General features: G+C 39.6%; 1 protein-coding gene across 22 annotated transcripts in view; it reads right to left on the minus strand.

Moving 5' to 3' along the window:
- Window positions 1-18,167, minus strand: part of LOC128698812 (carbohydrate sulfotransferase 11) — a 211,943-nt gene that overhangs the window by 104,956 nt on the left and 88,820 nt on the right. For 11 of the 22 annotated variants that reach the window (XM_070097802.1, XM_070097803.1, XM_070097799.1 and 8 more), the window contains one exon: window positions 5,422-5,478. The exons of 8 other annotated variants lie outside the window; for them this stretch is intronic. In XM_070097802.1, coding sequence (XP_069953903.1) covers window positions 5,422-5,478 — 57 coding nt within the window. The remainder of the gene's footprint in view (window positions 1-5,421; window positions 5,479-18,167) is intronic. 3 more of the 22 variants (XM_070097807.1, XM_070097809.1, XM_070097804.1) reach the window with 1 other exon arrangement.

Here is an 18,167-nt window from a genome sequence, read left to right on the forward strand (position 1 = left end):
ACTACTACTACTACTACTACCATCACCTCTTCCTGCCTATATATAGCCGTCCTGCTCCACCTCTGGTTAGTGTGACTTTGTCAATGGTCCAAGTCGGCCCGAAACGTCGTCGTAAGCTTCTCTCTTTTATGTGCTGGTTATTTGTGTATTGATGGTCACACTCAGCAATCACGTAAAAGTGATGGTCACACACTCAACAGTCACATTAAAGTGATGGTCACACTCAACAATCACATTTAAGTGATGGTCATACACTTAACAGTCACATAAAAGTGATGGTCACACACTCAACAATCACATAAAAGTGATGGTCACACACACTCAACAATCACAATAGAGTGATGGTCACACTCAACAATCACATTAAAGTGATGGTCACACTCAGCAATCACATTAAAGTGATGGTCACACTCAGCAGTCACAATAAAGTAATGGTCACTCACTCAACAGTCACATTTAAGTGATGGTCACACACACTCAACAATCACAATAGAGTGATGGTCACACTCAGCAATCACATTAAAGTGATGGTCACTCACTCAGTCACATTTAAGTGATGGTCACACTCAACAATCACATTAAAGTGATGGTCACACTCAACAATCACAATAAAGTGATGGTCACACTTAACAATCACATTAAAGTGGTCACACACACTCAACAATCACAATAGAGTGTTGGTCACACTCAACAATCACAATAGAGTGTTGGTCACACTCAACAATCGCAATAAAGTGATGGTCACACTCAGCAATCACAATAAAGTGATGATCACACTTAACAATCACATTAAAGTGGTCACACACACTCAACAATCACAATAAAGTGATGGTCACACTCAACAATCACATTAAAGTGGTCACACACACTCAACAATCACAATAAAGTGACGATCACACTCAACAATCACATTAAAGTGGTCACACACTCAACAATCACAATAAAGTGATGGTCACACTCAACAATCACATTAAAGTGGTCACACACACTCAACAATCACAATAAAGTGATGTTCACACTCAACAATCACAATAAAGTGATGGTCACACTCAACAATCACAATAAAGTGATGGTCACACTCAAAAATCACAATAAAGTGATGGTCACACTCAACAATCACATTAAAGTGATGGTCACACTCAACAATCACAATAAAGTGATGGTCACACTCAACAATCACAATAAAGTGATGGTCACACTCAACAATCACATTAAAGTGGTCACACACACTCAACAATCACATTAAAGTGATGGTCACACTCAACAATCACAATAAAGTGATGGTCACACTCAACAATCACATTAAAGTGATGGTCACACTCAACAATCACAATAAAGTGATGGTCACACTCAACAATCACAATAAAGTGATGGTCACACTCAACAATCACATTAAAGTGGTCACACACACTCAACAATCACAATAAAGTGATGGTCACACTCAACAATCACATTAAAGTGGTCACACACACTCAACAATCACAATAAAGTGATGGTCACACTCAACAATCACAATAAAGTGATGGTCACACTCAACAATCACATTAAAGTGGTCACACACACTCAACAATCACAATAAAGTGATGGTCACACTCAACAATCACAATAAAGTGATGGTCACACTCAACAATCACAATAAAGTGATGGTCACACTCAATAATCACATTAAAGTGGTCACACACACTCAACAATCACAATAAAGTGATGGTCACACTCAACAATCACAATAAAGTGATGGTCACACTCAACAATCACATTAAAGTGGTCACACACACTCAACAATCACAATAAAGTGATGGTCACACTCAACAATCACAATAAAGTGATGGTCACACTCAACAATCACAATAAAGTGATGGTCACACTCAACAATCACAATAAAGTGATGGTCACACTCAACAATCACAATAAAGTGATGGTCACACTCAACAATCACAATAAAGTGATGGTCACACTCAACAATCACAATAAAGTGATGGTCACACTCAACAATCACATTAAAGTGGTCACACACACTCAACAATCACAATAAAGTGATGGTCACACTCAACAATCACAATAAAGTGATGGTCACACTCAACAATCACAATAAAGTGATGGTCACACTCAACAATCACAATAAAGTGATGGTCACACTCAACAATCACAATAAAGTGATGGTCACACTCAACAATCACATTAAAGTGGTCACACACACTCAACAATCACAATAAAGTGATGGTCACACTCAACAATCACAATAAAGTGATGGTCGCACTCAACAATCACATTAAAGTGGTCACACACACTCAACAATCACAATAAAGTGATGGTCACACTCAACAATCACAATAAAGTGATGGTCACACTCAACAATCACATTAAAGTGGTCACACACACTCAACAATCACAATAAAGTGATGGTCACACTCAACAATCACATTAAAGTGGTCACACACACTCAACAATCACAATAAAGTGATGGTCACACTCAACAATCACATTAAAGTGATGTTCACACTCAACAATCACAATAAAGTGATGGTCACACTCAACAATCACATTAAAGTGGTCACACACACTCAACAATCACAATAAAGTGATGGTCACACTCAACAATCACAATAAAGTGATGGTCACACTCAACAATCACAATAAAGTGATGGTCACACTCAACAATCACATTAAAGTGGTCACACACACTCAACAATCACAATAAAGTGATGGTCACACTCAACAATCACAATAAAGTGATGGTCACACTCAACAATCACAAAGTGATGGTCACACTCAACAATCACAATAAAGTGATGGTCACACTCAACAATCACAATAAAGTGATGGTCACACTCAACAATCACAATAAAGTGATGGTCACACTCAACAATCACATTAAAGTGATGGTCACACTCAACAATCACAATAAAGTGATGGTCACACTCAACAATCACATTAAAGTGGTCACACACACTCAACAATCACAATAAAGTGATGGTCACACTCAACAATCACAATAAAGTGATGGTCACACTCAACAATCACAATAAAGTGATGGTCACACTCAACAATCACATTAAAGTGGTCACACACACTCAACAATCACAATAAAGTGATGGTCACACTCAACAATCACAATAAAGTGATGGTCACACTCAACAATCACAAAGTGATGGTCACACTCAACAATCACAATAAAGTGATGGTCACACTCAACAATCACAATAAAGTGATGGTCACACTCAACAATCACATTAAAGTGGTCACACACACTCAACAATCACAATAAAGTGATGGTCACACTCAACAATCACAATAAAGTGATGGGCACACTCAACAATCACAAAGTGATGGTCACACTCAACAATCACAATAAAGTGATGGTCACACTCAACAATCACAATAAAGTGATGGTCACACTCAACAATCACAATAAAGTGGTCACACACACTCAACAATCACAATAAAGTGGTCACACACACTCAACAATCACAATAAAGTGATGGTCACACTCAACAATCACATTAAAGTGGTCACACACACTCAACAACCACAATAAAGTGATGGTCACACTCAACAATCACAATAAAGTGATGGTCACACTCAACAATCACAATAAAGTTATGGTCACACTCAACAATCACAATAAAGTGATGGTCACACTCAACAATCACAATAAAGTGATGGTCACACTCAACAATCACAATAAAGTGATGGTCACACTCAACAATCAAAAAGTGATGGTCACACTCAACAATCAAAAAGTGATGGTCACACTCAACAATCACAATAAAGTGGTCACACACACTCACCAATTACAATAAAGTGATGGTCACACTCAACAATCACAATAAAGTGATGGTCACACTCAATAATCACATTAAAGTGGTCACACACACTCAACAATCAAAAAGTGATGGTCACACTCAACAATCACAATAAAGTGGTCACACACACTCAACAATCACAATAAAGTGATGGTCACACTCAACAATCACAAAGTGATGGTCACACTCAACAATCACAATAAAGTGATGGTCACACTCAACAATCACAATAAAGTGATGGTCACACTCAACAATCACAATAAAGTGATGGTCACACTCAACAATCACATTAAAGTGGTCACACACACTCAACAATCACAATAAAGTGATGGTCACACTCAACAACCACAATAAAGTGATGGTCACACTCAACAATCACAATAAAGTGATGGTCACACTCAACAATCACATTAAAGTGGTCACACACACTCAACAATCACAATAAAGTGATGGTCACACTCAACAATCACAATAAAGTGATGGTCACACTCAACAATCACAATAAAGTGATGGTCACACTCAACAATCACAATAAAGTGATGGTCACACTCAACAATCACAATAAAGTGATGGTCACACTCAACAATCACATTAAAGTGGTCACACACACTCAACAATCACAATAAAGTGATGGTCACACTCAACAACCACAATAAAGTGATGGTCACACTCAACAATCACAATAAAGTGATGGTCACACTCAACAATCACATTAAAGTGGTCACACACACTCAACAATCACAATAAAGTGATGGTCACACTCAACAACCACAATAAAGTGATGGTCACACTCAACAATCACATTAAAGTGGTCACACACACTCAACAATCACAATAAAGTGATGGTCACACTCAACAATCACATTAAAGTGGGCACACACACTCAACAATCACAATAAAGTGATGGTCACACTCAACCACAATAAAGTGATGGTCACACTCAACAATCACAATAAAGTGATGGTCACACTCAACAATCACATTAAAGTGGTCACACACACTCAACAATCACAATAAAGTGATGGTCACACTCAACAATCACAATAAAGTGATGGTCACACTCAACAATCACAATAAAGTGATGGTCACACTCAACAATCTGCTTCATCTTATGTAGTTAACAAAATATGTTCTGCCCTTTTCTTCAAACTTGTTTTCAAAAAATAAAACTTCCAAATGTCCGAGGAATAAGAAACGGCACTTAAGTTTTTCAGTGGCATTTCTACCTTATACTGGAAGAAACGTTACGGATATAGCAGAAGTTTTATTTTTATTTTATCTTACTCTGCCCGGTAAGAGGCTCTTGATCCAAGGAATTAGACTTATCTTTTCTTTGAGCATAATTGACTTAATTCCGCTGGGCACTTTGACCCCTACAAGTTTTGCACTTCCTCTTGATTAAGCCATAATTAACTCTCTTATTCTAAACTGTTTTATTCTAAACTGTTTTATTCTAAACTGCCTTATTTTAAACTGTTTTATTCTGAACTGTTTTATTCTGAATTGTGTTATTCTAAACTGTTTCCTCTAAATTGTTTCAGTCTAAACTGTTTTATTCTAAACTGTTTTTTTTCTAAACTGTCTCACTGTAACATAACAAACATTGTTAGTGACTCACCAGATTTTTACCGGGTTTGTTGAAAGTTTTCACAGCAGCTGAGCTCCTGGTGACCTGCTGAAGATAAGTTATAACTCAGTTGACTACTGAGTTATGTGAGTCACAGTGACTCAGTTCATTTACTAAAGACTCAGGTGAACCACTAGTAGCTCAGGTAAATTATTAGTGAACATTAAAATGGTATAAAATACCGACAGGTTGTTAGGTAAGACACATATGCAACAGTTAGGTATCTTTATTTCGAAACTACCAATGATTCAGTTCAACTACCAGTGACTCAGTTCAATTACTAGTGACTCAGTTCAATTACATGTGACTCAGTTCAACTACCAGTGACTCAGTTCAACTACATTGGACTCAGTTCATCTACAGTGATTCATTTCAACTAGTAGTAACTCTGCTCAACTATCAGTGACTCAGTTCAACTGCCAGGGACTCGTTTCAACTACCAGTCACTCAGTTCAACTAATAATGAATCATTTCAACTACCAGTGACTTAGTTCAACTACCAGTGACGTAATTCAACTAACAGTGACTCACTTCAAGTACCACTGACTCAGTTCAACTGCTGGTGACTCGGTTCAACTACCAGTGACTCAGTTCAACTTCTAATTCCTCACTTTAACTACCAGTCACTCAGTTCAAATACTAGGGACTCAGTTCAACTAATAGTGACACAATTAAACTACCAATGACTCAGCTCTACCACTTGAACTACCAGTTACAAAGTTCAATTACTAGTGAATCAGTTCAACTACCAGTGACTCAGTTCAACTTCCAGCGAATCAGTTCAAGTACCAGTGACCCAATTCCACGAATAGTGAATCAGTTCAAGTACCAGTGGCTCAGTTCATATACCAGTGACTCATTTTAACTACTAGTGACTCTGTTCAACTATCAGTGACTCAGTCAAAGTACAAATGACTCAGTTCAACTTCTAGTGGCTCAGTACAACAACCCGTGACTGAATTCAACTACTAGTGACTCATTTCAACTACCACTAACTCAGTTCAACCACAAGTGTCTCAGTTAAACTACCAGTGACTCAGTTCAAATACTAAGGACTCGATTCAGCTACCAGTGACTCGGTTCAACTACTAGTGATTCAGTCCAACTATTAGTGACTGAGTTCAACTAATAGTTACTCAGTTGAATTACTAGAGATTGATTTGAACTACTAGTGACTCAGTTCAACTACCAATGATTCAGTTCAACTACCAGTGACTCAGACCAACTACTAGTGATTCAGTTCAACTACGAGTGACTCAGTTCAACTGCTAGTGACTCACTTCAACTATCAGTGAATCAGCTCATATACTAATGACTCAGTTCAACTGCTAGTGACTCACTTCAATTACCAGTGAATCAGTTCAAATACTAATGACTCAGTTCAACTACTATTGATTCAATTCAACTACCAGTGAGTAAGTTCAAGTACTAGTGACTTAGTTAAACTACTAGTGACTCAATTCAACTACCAGTGACTCGGTTCAACTACCAGTGAATCAGTTCAGCTACGAGTGACTCAGATCAACTACAATTGACTCACTTCAACTACCAGTGATTTAGTTCAACTGCTAGTGACTCAGTCCAACTATTAGTGACTCAGTTCAACTAATAGTTACTCAATTCAACTACTAGTGATTCAGTTGAACAACTAGTGATTCAGTTCAACTCTCAGTGCCTCAGTTAATCTACAAATGACTCAGTTCAACTATCAATGAGTCAGTTCAACTATCAGTGACTCGGTTCAACTACGAGTGACTTAGTTCAACGATCAGTGTCTCAGTTCATCTACAAATGACTCAATTAAACTATCAATGAGTCAGTGCAACTACCAGTGACTTAGTTCAACTACCAGCCCACTGGGAAGAGATACTTCATTTCTACAGAACATGACCTTAAAACATTCCTAAGTGAGGCTGGACTAACAGAATGAGACTTAAGTGCAGATAATACCCATAGTCCACCGTTAGTGTTATATTGTCATAAATTTGTGCCCCCCCAAAAATTCTAATACCCCAACTACTTTTGATTGTCATTGTTGTATTCAACGACCATTCTACCTCATAGTCTTAATTGTGTTTAATATCTACAGAATCTATCTCCTTTTTTACAACTTACCACATCACTGTTCCATCTTATTTTTTTATAAACTAACCATAACTTGTCTTCAATAATTCTACCTCACTTTAAAAAATACTCAATTGCCCAATTTTATTCTAAATCCCTATTATTGCCCAATTTTACTTTAAACCATATTGATCAAACTTATTGTAAACTTCTTTTATTGACCATTTTTATTCCATACTTTTTTAAACTAGTATTCTCAACTTCAACTTTTATATTATCCTGTCTACCATCTTACTAGCATATTATAACCAAGTCATTGCCATTTTTATTTTTATCATATTTTTTATTATTATTTTGCTACCTTAATTTGTGTATTTTATCCTGTCAATTTAAATCTAATTATACTCTAATTCTTGTAAACAACTTATATAAGACCTTAGTGCAATTACAATTGAGAGTCTTGCGCCTTTATTATATTATTAGATTAATCACAGTTTTACTCTAGCTCATTCTAGCTCAATACATAGTCAATACCAAATTCACTATACTAGACCATAGTGCAATTACTAGTGAGAGACTGGTGCTATTTGTAATTTGTATTTTTATATTATTAGACTAAACCTAGTTGTACTATAGCTCTTTCTAGCTCAATACATAGTCAATTCCAAATTCACTATATTACACCATAGTGCAATTACTAGTGAGAGACCGGTGCTATTTTTAATTTGTATTTTTATATTATTAGATTAAATTCAGTTGTACCTTAGCTCATTCTAACTCAATACATAGTCAATACCAAATTCACTATATTAGACCATAGTGCAATTACTAGTGAGAGACTAGTGCTATTTTTAATTTGTATTTTTATATTATTAGATTAAACCTATTGTACTATAGCTCATTCTAGCTCACAACATAGACTCCACAAAAGTCATTATTAGACCTTAGTGCAATTACAAGTGAGAGTCTTGTTCTATTTTTAATTTGTATTTTTATATTACTAGTTTATACCTAGTTGTACTTTAGTTCATTCCAGCACAACACATAGACAACATCAACTTCATTATGTGTAGTAGTGACTATACCCTACATGACCAAAATACTCTAGCTATATACTTGTCCAAACTTCCCACCACTACAGGTATCAGTACTAGAACTCAACACACAACTCAGGATATAAATAACCATAATTTAAACCTAGAAGATGACTGATCACGTTGACCCTGATCTGAACCTCCATAATCTGACACCCAATCAAAGCCTATTGGAAAGTAACTGCCTTTATTACACAGCATCACAAGCCACCACTATCCTAAACAATGCTAAAAGTCTATCAGTACTTAACTACAACATCAGGTCCTTAAGCAAACACTATGATGACCTCCTAGCACTCCTTGAATCACTAAAGACACCCTTCTCCTGCATTGTTCTTACTGAGACCTGGCTTAAGCAGGACACAATAGATATCTACCCTCTACCAGGATACACAGCAATTCACAACTACAGACCAAACCAAGTTGGGGGTGGTATTGCAATCTATTACTCTAACCAATTATCTTGTCTTAGCACCACTTGCTTTAGTGATGAATATGGGGAATACATTTTTGCTAATTTTACTGTAAAAAATCTTAAGATGCCTATAACAATCGGTGCCATTTACCGGATACCTCATACAAACATCCCAAATTTCAGTGAGAAATTAAAGTCACTAATAACAAACAGACAAATGAATAAGCACCACCTTCTCTTAGCTGGAGACTTCAACATCAACCTTGGCTTACTAGATGATCAGCCTGTAACTGATTTCATCAACAATATGAACAACACACTTCTCATACCAACAATAACTAAACCAACCAGGCTCACTGAGACAAGTGCAACCATAATAGACCACATATGGACCAATATACTAGCCCCCCTTAAATCAGGGATAATCACAGATAGCACTACCTTCCTCCTGACAAACATTAGTAAACCACCACTTGAATACAACAAAGTCTCATTTAGACTCCATGACGAAGCCTCAGTAAGGAAGTTCACAGCTGACCTAGAGACTGTTGACTGGCCTACAGAATTCTCCAAGGCCAATGGTATTGATGACTGGACAGACATTTTTCTTAACAAATTACTTAGACTATACAACAAACATTGTCCTATAAAAACAAAACAGATCACAAACAAACGGCTTGGTTGCCCATGGCTAACCAGCACCATTCTGAAATCCATTGACAAGAAACACCAATATGAAAAGCAATATAGACAGGGCTTAATACACAAAGATATTCTTAAACACTATTCATCAGCTCTCACCAAAGTAATAAAAAAAGCCAAACAACTATACTACTCCAGTAGATTCACAGACACTAGAAGAGATATAAAAAAGACCTGGAAAACACTCTCAGATTCTAGGGACCCACAAACTGAGAAAAACCAAGAATATTGTCCTAACTAAACCTAATGAAACACCACTACATCCCACTGACACAGCTAACAAGATAAATGACTTCTTCTCAACCATAGGATCTAATCTCGCCAGTAAAATCCCACATACCAATGCCCATGCCGGGGACTACCTAGATGGGAATTTCCCTAATTCCTTCTCTAATAATATAGGGACATTCGCCGCTTGACCTGCGCAGAGTGCAGACGTGTGACTACTGCCCTCTGCTGGCCATTGGAGGAGACATATTTTCACAACATGGCGCAGTCTGTGAGAAGGCGTTTGCACACGGTGTGCATTGAATTATTGCGTGGTGCAATAACGCCTCAGTCTGCACAAGTGCTTTTACCGCAAATTATCCGTGACACCTATGGTGTTGCGGATCAAGAACTGTATGGTGTGGCACTAAATGGTGCCTATCGTATTTTCGTCAAGCTGAGTTCAGCTGGAGTGTATGAACGGCTGGTTGACAAGTACCAGGACAGGAGCGTGGATGTTAATTCAGCGATACGTGTTCGCCTAATCGACGTGTCTAAGCATTACACATGGGTGAAAATCCGAAATGTGCCATTTGAGGCGGACGAGAATGATCTGCGGTATGTATTTGAACAGTATGGACCTGTACACCTGGCTATGGCTGGTAAATGGACGGATGGGGCGTATGCCGGTTTGCCGGATGGTACGTTCACGATCAAGATGGAGTTGAGGCATGCCATCCCGTCTTACGTCATACTGGACGCATTTAGGACACAGGTAATGGTGTACTACGCTGGGCAGCAGAAGACGTGTAGGTTATGTGGTGCATATGACCATATGGCGGCCCAGTGTGGGAGATGGCAGCGGAGAAAGGACCTAGGTAGTGAGATGGTGAAAGAGCCAGAACCAGAGGTGGGTCATGCTGATGAGGCACCTGTACATAGAAGTGGCACTTCCTGGAGTGAGGAAGTGGAGCGTGAGCTGCCACTGGTGGGTACCAGCCCATCACTGTCACAGTTGGTGGGAAGTGAGGCATCTGCCATGGAGAACGGGAAGACTGTGCAGATTGGTGACGTGCGGGTAGAGGAAGGCCTACTGGTGAACGTGCAGGAAAAATCCTTTGAGAAGCAGGTTGCTGAGGATAACTTGAGTATGGTGAGGAGTAATGTTCAGATTGAAGATGAGCAACTTGGAAGATTGGCGAACATGGCAGATGACTCGCCAGGAGTGGTGGAAGTGATTGAGGTGACTGCTGAGATTCACAGGGAGGCATCCAGTGAGTTGGAAATGGATGCAGAGTGTGTCAACCGTAAGAGGGCGGCGACATATTCTGACTCTGATGATGTTTTGACCCCGGCACAGAGACCGGGGAAAAAGCCATGGGTTGATGTGGTGCGTGAGAGCACTAAAGGTACGCCTGGTCAGGTGTTGGATAAGGGGAAGCCACAAGTGGGCAGTGGAGAGAAAAGTGGACGAAGCAGACACACTGAAAGCGTGTCAGTGAAAGGTGAAAAGGGGCAGAGGGTGAAATCACATAAGTAGGTTTCCGGTGCATGACAGTGAATATTAATGGATTGTGTGCGAGTGAGAAGCGTCTGTGGGTAAAGGGATTTTTAAGACGTTATGCTATAGACATTGTTTTTGTGCAGGAACATAATTTCAAGCTGGGAAAGGAATTGGAGGTGGATGGGTACAGAGTGTTTGTGATGTATTCGGAGCGAATGAAGGGAGGGGTGGGAATCCTGATCCGAGAGACGAGCCCGTTTGTTGTTCTTAGGAGTGAAGGGGGGGGGGTCGTGTGTTAAGAATAGATGGGTGGTGGAGAGGTGAGCGGATGGCAGTCATTTGTGTGTATGTGCCGGCTGAGAATGATGTAAGGGTAAAGAATGAATTTGTGAATAACGTATTGGTATATTATTTGCGGTCATTACCGTCAGTGACAATAGTTGGTGGCGACTGGAACTGTGTGGTGCGCAGGAAGGATGTGGAACCGAGAGGGGCAGGGTGTTTTTTGGCAGGTTTAGGGGATCTATTGAGAGGTGTGGGATTGAGGGATATAGTTGATGGAGGGGATTGCGAGATAGAGCACACTTTTCATAGAAAGGGATATGCTGCACGATTAGATAGGTTGTATGTGACAAGGGGAGTGAGGGTGACGCGGGTGCAGACGGTGAATGTCGTTTATTCAGATCATAGGGCGGTTTATGCTGATTTAAATTGGGACGGTTTGCCTAAGAGATATTTGGGGTACTGGAAGCTGAATGTACGACTACTGGGTGAGGGGGTGGAGGGAGGGGATTTTGAAAGTTTGTGGGAGGACTTATGGGGTGGGGGTAAGAGTGCAAGCGATTTATTGGGGTGGTGGGATGGGGTTGCAAAGACGAGGATCAGGCAATACTATGTGCGAAGGGGAAAGAATGAGGCATGGATGACATTTGGGCTTCAACAGTATTTAGAGGGGCGGTTGCAGGGTTGTTATCAGAGGGGTGCTGTGACAGGTGTGTATCCAATGGAGGAAATTGAAGCATTAAAGTGGCAGATAAGGGATATGCACAATGAGAGATTTGATGAGGCGAGGGTGCAAGGTGGGTTAGAGGAGGCGATTTGGGGTGACAGGCCGTCAGCCTGTGTGTTACGGGGTCAGCGGAGACGCAGGTTGGCAATGGAAATTGATAAGCTGGTAGTACACGAGGACTTAGGTGGGTATACGAAGGGTCAGGAGTTGAGAACTACTGAGGGTATGAGTGGTTTTATGGATAGTTGGTTTGGAAAATATTTGAGGAGTGTAGGAGTGAACGGTGAGGATTTAGAGAGATTGGGAGAGAATGTATCTTGTGTGCTGAGTGGAAGTGATCGTATGGCATTGGGTGGGGATATTGAAGAGGGGGAGGTATGGAGAGCTTTGGAGAATATGGCGAGAGGTAAAGCGCCAGGTATAGATGGGTTACCTTGTGAATTCTATGTGAAGAATTGGAGTGTGTTGAAAGATTTTTTAGTGAACCTGATGAATGTGATGAAAAGTGAGGGGAGGATGGGCGAGTTGCAGCGTACTGCAGTAGTAGTATTGATTCCAAAAGGGGAAGGCCCTACTACAGTGCAGAACTACAGGGCGTTGTCGTTGTTATGTGCTGATTATAAGATATTCGCAAAAATCTTGGGGAACAGGCTGAAGTGCGTGATAGATAGAGTTGTTGCGAGAGGTCAGTATGGGGTGCCTGGAAGGACGATGTATGAGGGACATGGAATAATAAAAGATTTTGTGGAAAGTATGGAGGGGGAGAATGAAAGGGGGGGAGGTGTCTTAGCATTGGATTGGCAGGCTGCGTATGATTGCGTAGAACGAAAGGCACTGTGGCATATCTTACGGAGGCAGGGTTTTGGGGAAGAGATGGTACGTTGGATTGAGACTTTGTATAATAGGGTAGGTGTACGTGTGCAGGTGAATGGGAAATTGGGTGAGTGGGTTTCAATGGGTAGAGGCATAAGGCAGGGTTGTCCTCTGTCTCAACTGTTGTTTGCTTGTATACAGGACCCTTTTTATAGGGCTGTGGGGCGATGTTTAGGGGTGGTACGTGGTGTGGAGAATGGTGGGATGGGAATAATAGGGTATGTGGATGATACAACAATTCTAATGAGCAGGGAGGAAAGTTTACATGAGGTGGAGGATGTAATTGGTGGTTTTGAAGGTGTTACAGGTTTAAAAGTGAATGTGGAGAAATCGAAATTATTGGTCTTAGGGAATTGGGTAGGGAGGGCGCGATGGGAAACAGCTGTGCGTTGGTGTGTGGTGGATAGACTAAAGGTGTGTGGGATAATTTATATGGGGAATGCCGGGGAGGCACGGATGCTTAATTCTGGGAGGGCAGTGGATAGGTTGGTGGGTAGGTTAAATGTTTTGAGACCCTTGCATTTGACGATACATCAACGTGTAATAGTGGTGAATGTGATGTTATATAGTATGGTCTGGCATGTGGCAGCAGTATATCCGTTGGCAGGACCGGACATAACTAGAATGCTAAAAAAGGTTTTTCGATATATATGGGGTTCTGGGTGTGATTGGTTGGGTAGAAGTGTTGTTATGCTACCGGTCGACAAAGGTGGATTGGGTTTAATAGATATAAGATTAAGGGTTAAGTGTATATATTTGAAGAGGGGGTTTATCCGAGTGGACGGTCGTGTGGGGAAGGGTGTGCAAGCATTATATGAGGAGGCACGAAGGTGGTGGGTAGGATCAGAGATGAGAGAGTGTGAGGATGTGCTGCGAGCTTTATTGTATGTTAGAGATCCGTCTAGGATACGGGTAGGTGTTCTGGAGCGTGCTGTAGGGGTGAGGGTGATTGCAAATGTTGAGGGCATATACCCAATGTATGCATGGGGAGACATTTGGGTAAGGTTGCGGTTGGTGCGCATAAGACCAAGAGTGAGAGAGGTAATGTTTCGTTTCCTTCATGGAATATTGCCGTCTGGTGTGGTGCTTCGGGAGAGAGGGTTGATGGTGGAGGACGTATGTAGGGTGTGTGGGGATAGGGAGACAGCTTTTCATGTAGTATATTTTTGTAAAAATTTGGAGTGTATACGGGAGTGGATGGGTGGGATTTTGAGGAGGGTGGGTGGGGGAGGGATATCGGTATTAAGGGCATTGAGTTTAGATGTGGGAGGTGTGGAAGAGTCTGTGCAGCGTGCTTTGGTGTACATCATAACTGATTTTGTTTTCGTATCATGGGCCATGAGGGGTAATGGGGATTGGATGGTGCGAAAGAAGGTATTGGCTGCAACAATGTACAAAACACTTAGTCGTAATAGGGGGATATATGGAAGTAGATGGGAAAGGGTTTTTCCTGAAGGATATCGAAGTATGAATGTCAGAGGTTTGTTGGCGGAGTAAGGGAAAGAAAAAAAAAAAAAAAAAAAAAAAAAAAAAAAAAAAAAAAAAAAAAAAAAAAAAAAAAAAAAAAGGGGGGGGGGGATGTGTTTGGATTTTCAGGGGTTGCATCGGGCTCGTCTCAGAATTTGGGAATGTATGAAGAGTTCCGTGATATGGTGTGAAATGGCAGCGTAGTTGTGGAGTGTGTTTTAAGTAAGTTTGTGGTGGTTTGTAAGGGAAAAGTTAAGATTTTTATGATATGGAAATGAGCAATATTTGTGTGCATGTGAAAAGTATACGGTCATACTCAGAATGGTATACTGATGTATGTTATGGATCAGTTAAATTTGGCATATGTTGTGATGTATTATCAGGATTGGTGGTTGTATTAAGCAACGGACATGAGGGCGTGATAAATATGTCTGTGTACCAAATGTACTGCTAATAATGAGATAATGTAATGTGTGTGATTTTTATCATACATAAAGTGTATATAGCAGTATGTAAGAGAATTTCATGTACTCAGTATGGGTTGTATATTGGTATTCGGTGAAGTTCAATGAATATTATTGACGAGTGATGGGTATATAAGGATGTGTTGATGTACAATGTGTTAAGTAGGGTTAGGAAGGTGAGGCAAGAACTGCTGCCGTCTGTAGAATAAGAATATAGTCTTGTTTAAGTTAATGTTTAATAGTAATGACTATGTATATTTCATTATATGGTTGAAGAAGTTTGTTACTTAAAACTGGAAATTATATTTGGAAAATATTACTAAATATACGTGATTGTGTAAGTTCGCTTGTGGTGATGAATGTAGTGTATGGAAGTGAGGTGGGATGAATCATTTGTTATATTGTACTGTGTTTAGTTTTTCTGTGGTGAGGTGTGGAGATTATTTTCAAACCTTTATTTGTTTCGTAATTATTGAGGTGTTACGTATTATGTATTTGATATGAAGTTTAATATACAACAATAATAAGTGTGTAAAGAATTTTTGGATAATTGAGAATGTCTTCGTACATACAGTTTTATGTAAAATGTCAATACCTGTGACATTTTTTGGGTTATATTGCATATTGTGTTTATGGCTGCAATTTTGGATGTAATAAACCCACCTGTATATGAAGCTGTGGGCTGTCTTTAGTTTAGTTCTTATGTATAAGTTTAGTGCTACGGTAGGGAATGTGGAGTTTTCTTTTGTTATATATAATGGATACGTTTCATTGATTACATTGTCTACATGTATAACTATGTATTGCGTTTTTCAATAAAATATAAAAAAAAATTCCTTCTATCTTGCACCAACTGAGCCCACGGAAGTCACCGAGATTATAAAGTCACTTAAAAATAACTCGGGGAATCTGTCTCATGTCCCACCATTACTGTACAAGCGAGCGGCCCATGTCCTTTCGTGAGCTATTTCATTACTTTTTAACAAGTCACTAGAGACTAGCACCTTCCCGAGACTACTCAAGATGGCAAGGGTTACACCAACACATAAAGGTGGTGACCCTACAGACTTAAACAACTATAGGCCAATATCTAACTTACCATTGCTATCCAAAATCTTTGAGAAACTCGTGCACAGGAGACTGTATTCATTTATAACGGCTCATAATATACTCAACCCCTGCCAATTTGGATTCAGGAAAAATAAAAGCACTAATGATGCAATCATAAAAATGCTAGATCTGCTTTACACAGCATTGGAAAATAAGGAATATCCACTAGGAACTTTTATTGACCTAAGAAAAGCTTTTGACACAGTAGACCACGACATCCTACTCCACAAACTTGATCATTACGGTATAAGAGGCCATGCGCTTGCTTATTTCAAATCTTACATTACTAATAGGTATCAGTATGTCACCATTAAAGACACAGCATCAGCAACACGGCCACTTGATACTGGAGTTCCGCAGGGAAGTGTCCTTGGTCCCCTGCTCTTCCTCATATACATCAATGACCTTCCAAACGTATCCCAATACCTGAAACCCATTCTCTTTGCTGACGACACGACTTATGTCATCTCTCACCCTAATCTTGCCACCCTCAACACCATTGTGAATGAGGAGCTGATCAAAATATCGACTTGGATGACAGTCAATAAGCTCACGCTTAACACTGACAAAACCTACTATATTATGTTTGGTAGCAGAGCAGGAGATGCACAAATTAACATTAAGATTGACAACACTCTAATTACCAGAAATAATGGGGGCAAATTCCTAGGCTTATACCTTGACAACAACCTGAATTTCAGCACCCATATCCAGCATATAACCAACAAAGTATCCAAAACGGTTGGGATCCTCTCCAAGATACGATACTACGTGCCGCAAAATGCCCTTCTCACACTATACCACTCACTTATTTATCCATACCTCACCTATGCTATTTGTGCTTGGGGATCAACTGCAGCAACACACCTAAAGCCAATAATAACCCAACAAAAAGCTGCAGTAAGAATAATCACTAAATCCCATCCCTGGCAACACACCCCCCCCACTCTTCATAGACCTAAACTTACTCCCAGTTCAGTACATCCACACTTACTACTGTGCAATCTACATCTACAGGGCCTTAAACTCTAATATCAACCTTGACCTAAAACGCTTTCTTGATAGTTGTGACAGAACCCACAGGCATAACACCAGACACAAACATCTCTGCGACATTCCCCTTGTCCGTCTAAACCTTTACAAAAATTCATTGTATGTCAAAGGCCCTAAAATCTGGAATACCCTACCTGAGAACTCTAGAACTGCAGACACATTCCTCACCTTCAAAACTACCATTAGAAAACATCTTATCTCCCTGATACACCCCGTCAACTAACTACACGAATACCACCTGGTGGTTCACACTTACACTCACTCACTCATTTGACCATAAACAGAAATATTAATCTCAATCTTAAAATAATGAATCCTGTGATACTCCAATACTGAAACTATGTACTGTGCCAAAACAAAAGCATTCACATTGCTAGACTCACAAACTAGTATTTAGTCACTTAGCCATAATACCAACTTACCTCATAATTTGTAATATTTTACAATAAAGAATAAAACTAAGTCTGCCCGAAATGCCTAGCAATGCTTAGCGTTCTAGTGGTACACTCTGTAATCACTATTTTACTACATGTTAACCACACAATAACCAAATTTCTGTAAACTCAGCATTGTAATCCTTATAGAGAATAAACTTTGAATTTGAATTTGAAATTGAACCAGTGACTCAGTTGAACTACCAGTGAATCTGTTCAACTTCGAGTGATTCAGATCACCTAGCATTGACTCACTTCAACTACAAGTGATTCATTTCAACTACTAGTGACTAAGTTGAACTAAAACTGACTAAGTTGAACTAAAACTGACTTAGTTCAAC

This window comes from Cherax quadricarinatus, chromosome 59, assembly GCF_038502225.1.
Source record: "Cherax quadricarinatus isolate ZL_2023a chromosome 59, ASM3850222v1, whole genome shotgun sequence".
NCBI classification, from domain to species: Eukaryota; Metazoa; Arthropoda; class Malacostraca; order Decapoda; family Parastacidae; genus Cherax; species Cherax quadricarinatus.